Source organism: Quercus suber, unplaced genomic scaffold, assembly GCF_002906115.3.
Source record: "Quercus suber isolate HL8 unplaced genomic scaffold, Cork oak 2.0 scaffold_381, whole genome shotgun sequence".
NCBI classification, from domain to species: Eukaryota; Viridiplantae; Streptophyta; class Magnoliopsida; order Fagales; family Fagaceae; genus Quercus; species Quercus suber.
Window position 1 is genome coordinate 717,504 of NW_027069833.1, and position 17,930 is coordinate 735,433.

At 34.8% G+C, this 17,930-nt stretch overlaps 1 protein-coding gene across 1 annotated transcript; it reads right to left on the reverse strand.

Moving 5' to 3' along the window:
• Positions 1-9,384: 9,384 nt before the first annotated feature.
• On the reverse strand, positions 9,385-17,479 carry LOC112003596 (peroxisomal ATPase PEX6). Its single transcript, XM_065760772.1, is given in 18 exon segments — positions 9,385-9,660; positions 10,533-10,613; positions 10,750-10,894; positions 10,991-11,112; positions 11,226-11,264; positions 11,355-11,465; positions 11,610-11,732; positions 11,847-11,958; positions 12,461-12,525; positions 12,732-12,986; positions 13,427-13,476; positions 13,479-13,617; positions 14,541-14,724; positions 15,174-15,315; positions 15,576-15,749; positions 15,752-15,818; positions 15,913-16,548; positions 16,998-17,479. Coding segments are annotated over 18 exon segments (2,823 nt in total). The 5' UTR covers positions 17,286-17,479; the 3' UTR covers positions 9,385-9,570.
• Positions 17,480-17,930: the final 451 nt, after the last annotated feature.

The window sequence follows — 17,930 nt, forward strand, 5'->3', positions numbered from 1 at the left end:
CAGACCGGCCAAGTTGAGTTCCAGTTGACCCGGTCTCGACTCCTGCAACCCAGAACACTTGGGCCTACATTCACAAAGGGCCAGCCCGGCCCAACATAACGAAAAAGGCCCCCACACTATGCAGCAAAGTTGGAGGCCGAAGTTGCTGCACATAACTAACAGTAGAGCCACCCCCTAACTCCAAGTCCTAACTCCATACCTACTCCTAAGCACATTTACATAGATAATATAGCCTTTTGTTTTTATCAAGTTCTCAAAGTGTAAGCAAAAAACAAGGATGTCAAAGGTTGTTCAATTGTTTGATGTTTTGGAACAATTAACTATTTTAACTCAAGACTAAATCTATTTTTAATTTTTGTGGCACCATTTAAGAATTGATGTTTCGTAAGGAATGTTTCAAACTATAAAAGAATCACTTGTATCACAATCAAGTATATTATCAATGCATTTACTAGTTGGGATACCAAAAAGGCAAAATCAAATAGCATCATAAACTTATTCATTAAAAAGGGGGGGGGGGGTGTAAAAATAGCATCATAACTTGCTAATAGTTTGAACAAGATATTATGTCCATCAATCAAAATAAATTAAATAAAATAATGGTCTCAAATAGACCTTAATAACATTTCTGTGTTATTAATGCTCGAAACCATATTTCATCCCATAAAATAAAACAAAATGAAATGAAAAACCACCGTATATCATGGTGTGGAGATAGTTTGAATTTTATGTTGAATTATTCACTTTTCACATAGGAAGAATATATGTTTTTTTTTCCTTATTACATAGGACTATAGAAGGAGTATATGGTCTTTATCTTGTAGTTATACAAATAATCTTATTGATTTTTATTTTTCTAAATGGTTAAAAATACTTACATAATATATATTGATGAAGCTGAAAAAATCACTAGTGAGCCACACGACACTCGCACGCTCAGAATGTAACCTGCACAACACAAGAGAGGAGAAAGACCTTAACAGAGAGCATTGGTGTGGTGCCGGTCAAATACCCTCCGAAGGTTAAGTTAGAATCTCTTACAACTCCAGAGTGCTAGAGAGGGTCAATTATGCGTACCTTGATTTGTGAGGGTATTGGGGTTTTTATAGTAGCCGAAGATTAACCTCTTTTACTTGGAGTCGAAGTCCTTTTCTTGTAGAAATCCTTTTGAGAAGTCCCAAACATAATGGACAAGTGTTTTCCTTATAAAGAAGATCCTCATTAATGCGAGCAGCTTCTAGAATCCTATTTGCGCTAGGATTCTATTTACCTTAAGATTCTGTGGTGTGCGTCGCAAGTATTCCCATCTAGAGATTTTGTATGACACATGGCAAATAGATCCTTCTAGGTTGTGTCTGTTCATGATGGATCTGTCCTCAACAGGTCTTGCACATAATGGGACAGTCCTTCATCGACCCATGGATGAGGAATCGCCCAGCCCACTTCACCAGGATCCGTCAACTTATATTTTTCCTCTTCATATATGCTAGTTGAATTTAGCAACTCCTAATCACATTTGCATAGACAATTCAACCTTTTGTTTGTATCAAGTTCTCAAAGTGTAAGCAAAAAACAAAGATCTTAAGGGTTGTTCAACTGTTTGATGTTCTAGAACAATTAACTCAAAACTAAATATATTTTTAATTTTTGTGGCACCGTTTAAGAATTGATGTCTCGTAGAGAATGTTTCCCGCTATAAAATAGCCACTTTTATCACAGTCAAGTCTATAATTAATGCAGTACAAGTTGGGATGCCAAAAAGGCAAAAGCAGTATCATCATAACTTGCTAATAGTTTGAACTCAACTAGATATTACGTCCATCATTCAAAATAGATTAAGTTAAATAATGTTCTCAAACTGACCTTAATAACATTTATGTACTATTAATGCTCAAAAAACATATATCATCCCATTTAAATAAATAAAAAATTAAAAAAACTCCACATATATCATGGTGTAGCCGTGTAGGGTTAGTTTGAATTATATGTTATAATTACATAAGAGGATATATTCATCTAATTACATAGGACCATAGGAGAAGTATATGATTTTTATTTTGTAGTATTGTGAATGATCTATCTTAATTTTTTTTTTCTTTAAAGATGGTTAAAAATACTTACATAATATATATGTTGCAACCTCAGCATCTCGAACCAACTCTCTCTACTTCCCCAAGAATTTATGGTTTGGGGAGTTACCAACTCGCCATACTGGGTGTTGGTAGTGATCTCCTCTTCCTTCCCCCATCGCATCTCAAACCAACTCTTCCTACTTCCCCAAGAATTTATGGTTTGGGGAGGTACCAACTCGCCATACTAGGTGTTGGTAGTAATCTCCTCTTCCTTCCCCCCTCGCGGGTGGGCTAACAAAAAAGAATAAGTATGATTTTATATTATGAACTCATATAAGCAATAATAATTATAATTTAGACCATTCAATCTCCCACATTAGAGTGACAAATTAATTTCAAATCCATTTACCTTCTTATCTGCTATCCTCATCAAGGGAAAAAAAACAAAAAAAAAAAAAAAAAAAAAACAAAGTTACAAAACTCGTTTGTTGGATTCTCCATTTCCCATGGGCATTGTTCCACAGAGCAAGTGAGAAAGTAAGATGATGGTCCTGGGACTCAAGACAATGTTGATACATTCACTATTTCACTTGCAATGTCTTCTCTTATCGCGTGTTTGTGTGAAGATTTGCCATTTGCATAGAAATTAACAAATGGGATTTGCACTTCCATTATTTAAAGTCTCATTATTTACAAATTTCATTGTTTGGACAATAATATGGAAGTGTAAATTTATTGTTTTTAGAAAATCTCATTGTACTCGTTTCACTACCATAAACGTGGTAAAAAGTATGGCCTTGACCTTTTTGTTGGTTCTGAGAAACTCTCTTTTCTTTTCCAAAGCACTCATTTCACTACCATGCCCATGTGGCAAAACTATATGCCTTTCTTTTTTGTTAGTACTCATGAGTCATGAGTCATGGCCGAGTTCAAGTCTCCACCACCGCACTGTCAATGCCAGTAATGGCAGCATCATTGCAGTCTTCATTGCCACTCTTTCTTCTTGGTTTGGGGTGAACACTGCTACGATCTCCTGTACTCTCTTTTGATAAATTCAATCACATTTTCTTCTTTTAGATTCCATTGTAGATTCTACTTTCATTTTTTGGAAGAGCAATGCTAGAGGTATAGAACATTTTTTTTGCAAATTGTTAAGATGTCAAGTTGTGATTAGAGTAATATCATTTTTATATGAATCTATTATTAATATAATTTTTATTATACACTAATTACAAAAGAGTGAAAGCCTACACTAATAATTGTAATTTTATTTTTGAAATTTGTGCATCACTATATTTATCTTTTATTGATTTGGCTAATCGTTGGTCTCCCAAGGTGTGCGTGAATTTTTTTTTTTTTTACCAAAGTTATGGCATTATGCAATTTTTTCCCCTAAGATGGCATTGTGCGTAGGGCTGTCCAAATCAACCACCCACCTGCCCGGAATCACCTGATCTGACAGCTCCGGCGGTCGGACTCAGGTCCCAACTCCAAAAACCTAATGTCGGCGGGTCGGGTTTTGGATCTCTTCCTCTAAACCCATGAAACCCAACCCGTCCGACATCCATTAAAATCCGGCCATTTTTTCCATATTCCAGCCACTTTTCACTTAAATCCGTCAATTTCTAGCGCAATAAACACCAAATCTAGCCAAACTAGTGATTTCTCATTACGATTTGGCAGAAATCTCATAGGATCCGACGGGATCTCATCGGATCTTGGATGGATCTGGCAAGATCTCGCTGCATTTCGAAGGATTTCAGTGATAATCGGGTTCACCCGAAATCAACAACCACCCGCCGGCAACCCAAATTGACAAATCCATTACTGTTACGGGTTGAAAAACCACCGACCCGATCTTGTATTGGACCGGTTGCAGGTTGAGCAAAAACCAACCCGCCGACCCATGGACAGCCATTCTTGTACTGGACAGTTGCAGGTTGAGCAAAAACCCAACCGCCCGACCCATGGACAACCATAATTGTGCGTATCTAGTACATTAACTTCCACACATGCATGACCCCACCCCCCCCCCCCCCCCCAAAAAAAAAAAAAAACCTTCAACGCATTAAATTGAATTGAATAGTACAACACGTTGGAAAATGAAATTTATGATCCTTGGAGGAATGAGAGAAAAAATCTAGGTAAATGGGTTAGATCTTTAAAAGGTATAAATACATTTTAATTCTCAAACATGGCTTTTTTTTTTTTTTTAATACTAAGTATTTTTAACACACACACGGGAAGAGGGAGAATGTCTTTTTGAATATATACCACTATAAGTTCTTTAAAATAAAGCCAAACACGTTAAGAGTCTTTAACTCAATTGATAATTTCAATGGAGATGTCTATTATTCAAATCCCTTAAATTCAACTAAAAAAAAAAAAAAAAAAAAAGCCAAACAATAGCCAAATACATACTTGTATTCTCTATTTTTTTTCCCCGAAATTATGGCATTTATTTCATACATATATACTAAATAATAACAGCACCAAATGAACTCACATGAAAAACAACTGACCCTAATAATTTTCCAAGGTTGCAGTACGGTGAGAATTATTAGTAGTTTAGTACTGGAGCCTTTAATAACTTTTTTATTGAGCAAAAAAAAAAATTGTTAATTTTCTCAAAAAAAATAAAGGGAAATGTTAACAAATACCTAGAAGTGATGGTTTAAGAACTATTTTTAAAAATATTTTATGAAAAAATGAAAAACAATTAATTTGTTGCACAACTTTTATATTTCCTAATAAAATGATATCAAAATTTTCAATTATAATTTATTAAAAATTACCTAAAATACTGTTAACATGATTCATAAAATAAAACATGTCCTATAATGACCAAAGCAAAGAGTTCAAGAAAAGGTAAAAGACAGTACTGTAAAGAGTTATACATGTTTTTCCATGTCCCAATATGTCTTAGGTTGTCTTTTGAAAAAGTCTATAAATATGTGTTGAAGAAGATTGACACGGGATGGGAGTTGAAAATTGACATTCACAGTTCACACACGTTATTTAGGTCGAGTACTTTCGTTGATTGAAAAGTCTATGTGATTCCAATTATTATTACTATTATTATAATAAAAAAAAAAAGGCATTTCTATAAAAATATTTACATATATTTTAAAAGCCTTATTTGTCTCCATCAGTTTCTCAAAAGGGGTATATAGCAACATCATTATTGGTCCTTTAAAAAGCCAAACAATAGCCAAATACATACTTGTATTCTCTATTTTTTTTCCCCCCGAAATTAATGGCATTTATTTCATACATATATACTAAATAATAACAGCACCAAATGAACTCACATGAAAAACAACTGACCCTAATAATTTTCCAAGGTTGCAGGTACGGTGAGAATTATTAGTAGTTTAGTACTGGAGCCTTTAATAACTTTTTTTTATTGAGCAAAAAAAAAAAATTTGTTAATTTTCTCAAAAAAAATAAAGGGAAATGTTAACAAATACCCTAGAAGTGATGGTTTAAGAACTATTTTTAAAAATATTTTATGAAAAAATGATAAAACAATTAATTTTGTTGACAACTTTTTATATTTCCTATAAAAATGATATCAAAATTTTTCAATTATAATTTATTAAAAATTACCCTAAAAATACCTGTTAACATGATTCATAAAATAAAACATGTCCTATAATGACCAAAGGCAAAGAGTTCAAGAAAAGGTAAAAGACAGTACATGTAAAGAGTTATACATGTTTTTCCATGTCCCAATATGTCTTAGGTTGTCTTTTGAAAAAGTCTATAAATTATGTGTTGAGAAGATTGACACGGGATGGGAGTTGAAAATTGACATTCACAGTTCACACACGTTATTTAGGTCGAGTACTTTCGTTGATTGAAAAGTCTATGTGATTCCAATTATTATTACTATTATTATATAAAAAAAAAAAGGCATTTCTATAACCAACATATTTACATATATTTTAAAAGCCTTATTTGTCTCCATCAGTTTCTCAAAAGGGGTATATAGCAACATCATATTGGTCCTTTTAGTGTGAGCAATTTTAGTGTTCATAATTTCATGTACATGTCCTCCAGTCAAATAAGACTAAAAAAGTACGTATAAGCACACACCTTTTGTGATAATTTGTTATTAGTATTTTCATAACTAATCAGAATAAGCCTAACGTGACCTCACAAGCAAACGCTGCACCAAGGGCAGCAAGAGGTGTGTGTTTGGGGATGGAGAGAGTTGCCCCAACCCATTGTAGAGCTTGTAGGGCAAGGCAATCCCCGACTATGATTAATAAACAATAGGGGAGATTTCTATTAAATTTGTGACAGTTAAAATCCTTTATTATTATTATTTAAATTATTAATTTTAAGCAGTAGATTTTATAAGTTATTGATAAGTAAAATTATAGCATACAAGGTACTCCAAATCTAACCCGTCGGTTTTGCTTGTAATATGAAGCCTACAACTTAAGCTAGCAAGATAATTTAGAGGGGAAAGCTGAAGACCCTAAAGCTGACAGACAGAGATTTGATAGGGTTGTTTAAGGGAGTCCGCGAAGAGCACCAAACTAGTTGACACCATCAAAAAACTGACGCCAATATGGCTGAAGGAAATAAGATAAGTTGACGATCCTGAAGCTGACGATTCTAGCGTAATCTTGGCTTGGCTACCACACATAAGTATATAAGGAAATAACTTGTATCCCATGCTCAATGATAGTCTCCTACAAGGAAAGGATTCCGCAATATACGCTCATAAAGATTCCTATAAGGAAAGGATTTTTAGCCCAATGAAGAGATGGTCAACCCTTTACTACTATAAAAGCCTCAATATCCTCATAAATCAAGATACGCATAATTAACCCCTCTCTAGCACTCTAGAGTTGTAAGAAGTTCTAATTTGACCTTCGGAGGGTATTTGGCCGGGACCATATCGGTGCTCTCTGTTAGGTCCTATCTTTTTGTTGTGCAGGTGACATTTCGAGTGTGTGAGTGTTGTGTAGCGCACTGGTGATATTTTCAGCATCATCAATTATGATAATCTAAACACTCCATCCATTTGTTAAAATCACTAATGAAAAACTTGTTTTTAATACTCATTGGACCTCATATTTATCATATGTATTACTTTAATTCTCTTATCCTTTATCATTTCCACTCTTTCTTATTTATATTTAAAGCTTTTTCTCTTTGTATCAATGTTGTCCCCCCTCTCTATTGTGTTTTGTGTTGTTTCCTTCTCTTAGAATTTCTCTCTTTAATATGGAGAAGAAGACAACCATTCATAGCAAAAAGGTGTCATTTTGGTGTAATAACAAATAAGTGCCACTCAAAATTTAGTCTCATAAGATGATTGTTAATTTGTTATTGTTTATGTGTGTACTTATTTTATTATTTTTATTATTAATGTGACTTCGATGTGAGTCGATGGCCTTAATTAAGCCTTTAATCTTGTGATTTTACTTCATTTAAAAAAAAGGGAATGTTTCATTGTGCCTCAATAGAGAGGATTTTTGTCGTATCAATGACATTTCATTAATATCCACGGTAATCGAACTAAAATTTTGGGAATAAACAATAGGCAATAACTAAATCAATGGAAAGAACTGTAACTATGATGCGATTGCTGAAGTAAAGCAATCTAACTATAAAAATTTAACTATGGTGCAATTAATAAAATAACTTAATTTACTACTACAAACTGAAGAAATTCAAATCAATGGTACAACCACATGAATCTAAGACATTATAATGAAAAGAGTACAACTTGTTCACTGAGTTTTAAACTAGAGAATTACAAGAGAAGTCAGTCTACAATGTGTGTCCTGCTTTGAGATGGGAGCCCTCAATTTATACTTGAGGTCTCAATATTTATTGATTATTATTGATTTCACATGAAATTCCATCTTTAACACTTGTCATTAAATTAACACAGTGTTATCTATTAATTTGAATTTTTAGTAAATTCACTAAATCGTAGCGACCTTCGTGCCTTAATTTTATTTTTTTGAATTCCGATGCCGCCATCTCATCATCACATTTTAAATATGATGTACTAGATTATGATGCTTTTACGTTCTTTTTTTCCTTTTTATTTTCTTGAATAAGTACTAGATTATGCTCCTTTTACATATGTTGTTCCCTGGTAAATGCCACTCACTTCATTAATAGGTTTTAACAAATATGGATAGTCTTTAGATTGTCATTGTCTATAAACATTAAGCAACAATACTAAAGGATTCATAGTGTCCAAAATGTTTCTAAAGCACGTGGCTATTATATATGTTTACATATTTAAATATTTAAATAAGGTTTAAAAAAATCAAATCAAATCAACATAAGATTTAAAGCATAAAGGTTGATAAACAAGGTGGGAATTTTAGGATAGTAGGAGTAGTTATTAAAATCTAAATATAATATTATGGTCATCAAACTCATAAAAAGTCAATTACGGATTGCTAACACGGAAGATGGTTGTACAGCGTACCTCTCACACGTCCAGACAATACCACCAAGTACCAACTACCTAAAAGGATTAACATATACAAATTGCAAGGATTTTTATTTTTGGTTTCCTTTAAATTTCCTGATAGTTATCAACTACTAGTAATCTTCAGCAATGAAAGCTAAACGAGTGGAGCCCTTCACAAATGGATCATACACTACGTCACTTCCAGATACCCGCATACCTGGTTGTTAACTTTTAATGATGGGTGCGTGGAATATACTCCTTGCTAAGGATGAAGAGGATATGCTTGGAGTTGGGCCCTACTGCCCTTTCAATTTGATTATTAAACACTCTTTTCAATAAGTAGGGGCATAATATTTTTTACAACCGTTAATATAACTTAATATGATTGGTGTATATTAAAAGTGATATTCGTAGTGGACCTAGATGAAAGTGATATTGTTTCAATCACAACAAATAATATTAGCAGTTGTGAAAAAAAATATTATGATAAATGTTGTCTCAAACTTTGTCCTATTAGTTATAACGACCAATTTCACAATTTTCTATAAAGATGTAAATTGAATGCTTTTATATTTTATGTGTTTCATTTTTTAATTCTTTTTTTTGAGGAAACAGTAATACTTAATAGAACACACAAACACGAAAGTAATATATAGAGTTTTAGTCCTTATAACCTTAGATTACTACTATAAAGGTTAGACCCTTTTATAGTGGTACTCTAGTTATGTAATGTATTATAAGCTTGTTCATGTGTTTCATTAAATTCTAATGAAACTCCTATATTGCATGCTTAATCTAAATTACAATTATTGCAGATTGACAGAACCCTTGCAGACCATGGTCACACGTGAGATACAGATATAAAGATGTAAATTGAAATCTTTTATATTGCATGTGTTTCATTAAATTCTAATGAAACTCTTATATTGCATGCTTTACATTAATCGAAAAGAAAAATCTAAATTACAATTATTGCAGATTGACAGAACCCTTGCAGACCATGATCACAGATGTGATACAGATCTCTTACATCGCTTTACCAAAAGTTCATTTTGAGGCTCCTTCAAATTGATCCCTCAGCAAGTCGTACTTCTTAAGCTCAGACATGGAGAGGGAAGGAGACAGCTCATCTAGGACCTGAGAAGTCGGGACAAGGTGTTCAGACATAATTAGTTCCAGAAAATGGTTCTACAACCAAGTTTTGTAGTTTAAACTTTAAATTGAATGGTAAGCAACATTGATGTAGATGTAGTCAACTCATTAAAACCTTGGAAAAATGTCTGTCACATGTCAATTGGTAAGGCATAATTTCAATTGATAAGTATACTTTGATCAAAATTATTGGTCTAACATATTGTACAGTTTGTACTACCAAATATTTCAGACACAAAATGGAAAGATCATATTAGATAGCCAATACTTATGGTTGTTCAATGTGAGTTTTCTTGTATATTCAGATACAAAGTGTGCGTTTGGATACCGTTTATTTTGTTGAAAATTGAAAATTGAAAACTGAAAACAATAAAAATAAAAAATAAAAAGTTACTGTTTGAGCTTTGGTTACTGTTCATATGCCTGATTGCACTGTTCATGTTCCATGAATAGTGCAAGAGGCGCCGGACTTAAAAAATAAAATAAAAAATAAAAAAAAGGCCAAAAACGCAGACGCACAGTCTGCAAACGCAAACCAAACAGACCTAAAGAATCAGTCTTTCATAGGCATGGGCAATTTTATAAGTCAAGACTTGGAATTATTTTTTAAAGAAGCATATGACCTATAAATGAGCATTTCCAAAAGTTTTCTCAACCTAATCACCTATTTGGATATTGCTGTTCTCCATGCATGGCAGAAATGGTTAATTAGTATTAAACTAAATGATGCTAGAATACTTCCGACATTTTCCAATACGATAACATACGGTCATGACTTAGCTGTCAACTCAAAGCAAGCAGAATATATGTGATTTGTCTCAAAAATCACTTTATAAATAGAAAAAACTGTGTCATACCTTCACAAAATCATCGTATTCAACAACAACAGAGTCTGCACGATCATCAGTGCTAGAAGAATCTGAACCTGAACTCAAAACCTACACAAAAACAAGTAAACAAGTCTAAGCAGCTTGTCTAATCAATGTAGCAACCATGATTCATCACAAAAACCATTAGGTGCATAAATGTTTCTACCAGCTAATTCAGCAATAAGGTTGAAATCAAATGAGCTACCTTGCGTTTTGCAGCATGGAACCAAGCATCTGCACATAAAGCATACATGTCTGCTCCTGTGAAGTTTGGGGGACATTTCTTTGCTATTGAGTAAAGTGAAACGTCTTTATGCAATTTGAACTTTCGTGTTAGTGCTTTGAGTACCCTGGGAAAAGAGAAAATTAAGATTCAAAGAGAAGCGCATCACATCACTAAATTTTACATAATGAAAGCATGAAAGAGATATGAGAAGAAAACCAACCGCTCCCTATAAGATGCATCAGAATTAACTCCTATGTATAGCAGCTTATCAAATCTACCAGGCCGTAAAAGTGCTGGGTCAATTAGATCAGGTCTGTTGCTTGCCCCTATTATAAACAGGTCCTAAAAGCCAGAATGATTAAACAGGGGAAACCTTTTAGGTTTAAGCAAAAGAAGAAAACTAAATACTAGTATAAATTTGAATGCAAGCCAAGTAAGAATGTAGGATAAATTACCTGTGTTGAATCATTTAGGCCATCAATCTCTGCAAGCATCTAGGACAAGGGAAAGTTTCCATGTTAAGTATTATAAATGGAATAAGAGAAAAGGAATTTGCCAAGTTCTATAGAAAAAATAATCTTCACCTGAGAAACCACTCTGTCCATAACTCCTCCAGAATCCCCAGAGGCCCCCCGAGCTGGAGCAAGAGAATCAAGTTCATCAAAGAAGATAACACATGGGCGTGCTGATCTGGCCTGCAAGGCATGTACGGTATTACAAATTGTGCACTGACGAAAAATTTTGAAATCTAAGTCATAGTCAACCCAACCCCCCCCCCCCCACACCAAAAAAAAAAAAAAGCAAGAGAAATATTGCTTAAAATAAGAAGGATATTTTACCTTCTGGAAAATGTCTCGAACATTCTTCTCTGACTCTCCAATGTACATGTTGATCAGCTCAGGTCCTTTTACGCTGAGAAAGTTTAGGGAACACTCAGTTGCAACAGCTTTTGCTAATAAAGTCTGAGGTTTGAAACACAAGAATAACAAACAGATGTTATGAAGCAGGTAATTAATAAAAAAGAAGAAAAGTGGCAAGTTAAAAAATCATCATATAACTGAAACAACAGAACATACTTTTCCAGTTCCAGGAGGACCATAAAGAAGAACACCAGAGCGCTTACGCAACCCAGACGAAAATAAGTCCTTATGCAAGAGAGGCAACTGCATATATGACAAATAAGAATCACTTCAATAATTCAGAACCAATAAGAAGTTAGATAGCAGTGGATTTTCAAGCCTACTTTTTATGTTTCATAATGTTGTTGAAGAACTACTTTGATTAACAATCTCTTTTTTGGGCAATGAGGTGAAGAAGGACCAACATAAAAAAGGGTGGTGAAGAGAGTATTTGAACTCCTGGAGTTGTGGACTCGACCTGGGTAAAGTTTTAAAACTATCGATGTGCAATATATTAATTTAAAATACATTGTAAAAAGTTTGACTCTATCAATTAATGCACGCAAGAAACAGGATAGGACAAGCTCCTAGCTTTCAGTCAAAAACATTTGATTCATGCAGATTCAGTAAATTTGCCATTTCATTTTTGGGTTGCGGGGGTGCAGGTTGTAATACTAAATCTAACACGCTTTTGGATCCTGATTAAAAAATGAAAAAAAAAAAAAAAAAAAGCAGTCTTTATGGATATTATCAAACAAAGAGGCAGCAGAGATAAAACAACCCACCTGAACAGTTCCAAAATTGATTTCTTCACATCCTCAAGCCCACCAACATCTTCCCATTTCACATTAGGAACCTATAGCAGATAATGGAAAAGAGAATAAAATAAAATAAACCTACAAGCAGCACTACATCTCTCTAAGAACGATATTTCTCACAATAAAATTTTTTACAAAATGAAAAAAAAAAAAAAAAAAAATGAAAACTGCAAACAAGACACCAGCTTATTATGCATAGTGACATAAGATAAGAATATGAAGTCAACTTAATGACCTAACTTACCTTCGGAGTGCCCAATGCTGACGCATTCCTTTTCTTTGATCGTTCCAATGCTTTGGTCATGCCTTCCTTCCCCAAGACCTGTGGTGCAACTTCATGTGAATCACCATCTAGTTCCTTGGGCTCAACCTTTTCATTCGGTACATTGCCACTAGGAATTAAGTTTGCACCAGCATCAGCAATCAAAGCACATAAATCTCTAGGCATGAACCCAGATGTCTGCCCCACAATTTCCTTTATAAAATCCTCTGAACCAGTCTGCAAGAAGCAAATTCTGACCCATCAAAGTTAAACAGTCATGATCAAAAGAACAAAAAGTATGACCAACATGTAAGATATTCCTAAAGAGAGATATAGGAACAGTTTGGGCCCTCAATGACCTCAACCAATGAAACAACAAATGCAATTCAAAAATGAAGGGATACAGTCCGTTGTGTCATAGGCTCCATAATATCACCCTAGTTAAAACTGATTTGGTTATATAAATTTTTTTTTTTTTTTATCCATAACACTGTTTGAACATATCCAAAGACATTTGTAGATGGATAATTCCAGACAGTAAGACATGGACATTTCACATACAAGGAAAAAGTCAACAATAATCTTTTGACAACACCTACTGAAGTATTATATGCATCATTAATCCACAAAAGCTATTAAACATAAAACATACAAAAGAAAACAATGCGTTCACTTACATTAGACAGGAGCCCAGACACACTTTGCAGCGACTGGGAAAGCATTTCAACCTTTGTTCTTCAGTCAAAGGACCCATACTTATTTCATGGCTAAAGCAACGCCTTATGGTTGGAGGTAGACCTTCAGAACTGTCAGCAGACGCAACTAACAACACTCTGTGCCTTCTTACCTTTCCAACATCCTTCATGTTCTGCATCAGCACAGCATCAGAGTTAACATCTTGACAGACCTTATGAACAGTAAGTCTTGTTCTTGAGAATAAAATAAGAAAATTTCACTATGTAGACATTTCCTTTTCTCAATTTAGATTACTCTTCTTACACCCGCTCACGAGGAAAACCTTTGGATGCCCCCCAAAGTCGACTAAAACCATCTCCATTACATGGGCATCTTTGGAACTTCTTAACTAATCAATGGCATCTAAGAGGGCATAATATCACAATTATCTCTTGTATTTCAAACCTTTTCAAAAAAGGACATAGGATAATATCCAAAGGGGTAGCATATTCATTCAGAAACCACACCTTGTTAAGTGAAGGTCACTGGTCTGACTCTCCCCTACCCTTGGGGCTACTCATTCACTAATCCAAAAATATAAATTCTGTAAGAAAGAAGACAGATGATTTCCTTAGGTATAAAAAAAGGTATAATGTATGAGTTCAGCTTCATAACATGAAGGAATCCAATTCCAATATCAACACGTGTTGCCCCTTGTACGCTCCCTGTGTACTAGTGTGCTCCCCCATTTTGATATTAATAAACTTATTACTTATCAAAAAAAAAAAAAAAAAAAAAAAAAACAAGGTTCCACAGAAGTAAATTTGGAAACAAATTTTGTGCAGTGTGGTTCTCAACATTTTAAGAGTTCTAGGCACCAAAAATCGTCAGCCCCACCACATCTATTTTCAAAAAAAGGAATTTCTTCTGATTCCCCACCTCTCCCCTCTTTTCTTGCCATTATTTCAATTAACAAAAATCTAGCATCTAACGGAAAAGAAGAAGATGAAGAAGAAAGAAATGCAAAAAACTTAGGTTTTATCATTTAGCTTGCAATCATTCAAGAGGAACATCCAATAACAAAAAACCATAGCACATCAAATAGTTGCATCTTACAGAATCATCATTAGGTTCCCCTTCAGAATGAATGTCTTCATCCTCAGTGACTGGCTCTGAGAATTTCCGAATAACTGATGCTACTTCTGAAGTGATGCCTACTTGATCATTTGGTGAACCCTCATGAGAGCCTAAATTTCGGAAAACATCAAAATGGCGGAGAAGAAGAATTGTTGGCAAGTATCTGTTAAAAAAACAAAACAACAGGAGCAAAAAATGGAAACATCAATATCATCTTCTTCTTCTTTTCCCCCAATTTTGGGTCACCGAACAACAACAGCAAAACAATATCAAAAACCAAACCAATGACAACAATATTGTATGGCCAGATGTAAAAAAGACACCGATTACTAGATGAAATGGTAGAAGGCCTCTCGGTACAAAAAGTAAAAGGAAGGGATAACAAGTGAACCTCCCAGTTTGGCAGTCATCAATTGCTTTATGGACCCAAAGTTACTCATACAAAATAACATAATTACTGGAAGGTAATTGAATATCACTGTAGTAGAATAATAATCATGCATTACCCCTTTCTGAATAAGGGAGCACAGTTGCAAGCAATTAACAGTAGGGAAAAAGGCATATATTCTGGAAAAACTTGAATTTAACATACTCAGCGTGCTCAACTGCTACCTTTGAGCTGTATTGAAAGCTTGAGCTAGAGCAACAGATGCTTTTCTTTCAGAGGGTGATATCAGATTATGACAGCTATATTCCACTACATGCAGGCCCAATCGACGAGCAACATATCTGATCACAGTCCTCTTCCCACATCCTGCAACAGGTATTGGATCAGAACCCACCAGAGCCACACATTTGTACACATGCAAACAGAATCAATATCATTGTTTTGGTACAGATTTTTTATTATAACCAATGATAGCTCACCGGGATACCATATTCTGTAGCCAATGAAAAATTCATTAAAAATAATTATTTTAAGGGAAAGTGAAGGAAAATGCAAGTAAACTGAAAATTTGTTTATGCATACAGTAAACTAAATGAAGACAACAGATTAGGTAACATAAAACAAACCTGCCAAACCATGTAGTAAAACAGAAACTCTGAATTTTGAAGAAAGTGCTGATGGGCAAAGAGGTGGTGTAAGAATGGAGGCCAAAATTTTCACTGTATCCCCCTGCAAAGGTGGAAAACCTTTTGGTCCAGCAATCAACAAATCTGGGGGAACAGCAGAGGGAACACTTCCCCAAGCACAAGGGCAGTTTGGGTGCTATTTACTCGAAGAAATTTTTCATCTGATGGTTCCAAAGCTACAACCTGAGGACATAAATTACGTTGTCAAAAGAACGGGACCAACTTCTGACAATCCTCGAGCACCTGTACAACCATAAAAGAATACAGAGATATTTACCTTGAAGTAGATGATGTTATCAGTTCTATTTTGTGACTTTTGGTTGCAAGGAATGCAAGTAATTGAATTGCAATTCCAATTTATGCAAATGCTGAAAATATCACCTCTTGCTAGATACCTATCTGCTTCAAAGTATTTCTGTAGCGCCAAGTCAATCATATCTTGACGATCTTCAGCCTCAATAGATGACCTTACTTTGAGAGTCTCGAGAGAACCACATTCTGGTATCTTCACAAAAGAAGCCCTCAAATGTGAAGCATATCTTGGCAACCGAGCCAATGATTCCAACCCTACACTAATCACAGAACCCTCAATCACTTCCCCAGACATCTCATCATCCACTTTTGCTTGGAAATAAGACGCTAAAGTTTCTTGCCCTCCATGGACAAGAGAATTCAAGCACGATACATGCAAGTCAAGGTTAAATGCCAAAATAGGAGACAAATAGGCAACTTCCACACCCATCTGTAGACAACCTTCTGGTGCAAAAGTAGCCGAAGGAAAAACACACATTGTATGGGAACATCCGAAAGTGGATAATTTAATCCCATGTGCAGCTTCGCGCATGCCCGGAGGGTCTAAAACAACAACCTGCGCGATTCTTTGCACATTTGTCTCGATATTCTTGACAAGCACCTTGTGTATTCAAAACAAACAAACAAAAAACATATGCTAATTAACAAATTATATTGCTAAAAATTCCATATTCAGAAGAACATCCAAATTAAACTAAACCAAACAAACAAGATAAAACTATTCAACAATAAAAACCTCAAAATCATATAAATTTGATAAAATTATAACTAGTCCCAAAAGCTTAAGCTAATAGGGAAGAATGATTTAGTCACTTAATCATAATTCTAATGAAATTTATTACACAATATAATCTAAACTGATTGTGATTCAGATACAGAATCCATCAAATAAAGCCAAGTATCAAAATTTTCAATTATTACATTTCTTTTAGAAGTTTTTGTTGCGAAAAGTGAGATTTTGAAGTGAGCTTTTTAAATTGTTTCCTTTTCCTTTATTTTCTCGACAACCAAACAGAGTTTTATGCTTGAAATTGAAATATTTTTTATTACCATTGAGGCTGAAGTAATGGAGAGTCGTTTGAGGGCGCAGGTGGAGAGTCCAACCAAAGCGGCGTCATCGAGAGAAGCCAAATTGGAGTGGTGACTGGAAACGACGATTTTATCCCTTGGGAATCGGAGAATTCCGGCACGTAGCTGCAAGGTGCCGCGGGACACGTCATCTACGACTCGGTCAGCGAGTTGCGGCGGAGGCGGCGACGACGACGACGATGAACTGAGTACGGAGTTGATGAGGAGCTTGGTGGAGGAGAGAACCAGAGGCTTCCTCCTCTCCACCATTGCCACACAATGCTTTTTATACCACACTCAAAACCCTAGCTTTGCTTTCCTCAAACCCAAACCACTTCACAATATTGACTCTCTCTCTGTGTCACTGTGTATGCGCGTGTTTGTGTAAATATATACAGAGCGAGCGAGAGAGATGAATTGAGCAAATCGATGAAGCTGTTTGTCTTGGGAGTTTGTGTTGACGCGATAAATCTAACCGTTTTCAACGTAAAAGCAAATCGTTTGGGCTGGGCTTCCAAAATGAAAAGAACAAACCATATGTGGGCTGCTGGGCTTCAACGTAAGTTCGGAAGTTTTTCCACCATTCAATGGATAATAGAATATNTCTCCCGTATCAAACGCCACATTATATTAAGTTAGAGAAGAATTTTTATCTTATATAAAAAAAGAGGGGTGGGGGGGGGGGAGAGAGAGAGAGAGAGGTTTAATGAGAGAAATTTGAATTTAATAATTTGGGGATTGCATTAAAAGGAGAGGAAAAAAAAGATAAGGGAACAGACGACGACATAACCCACGCATGTAGGGAAATAAACTTATTTAGGATAGGTTTAAATTCTTAGAATATATTTAGATTGCTTGATTTTCTCATTAATTAATGAATTTAGGTTTGACTTGCACGTTGGCAATCTAGTTTAG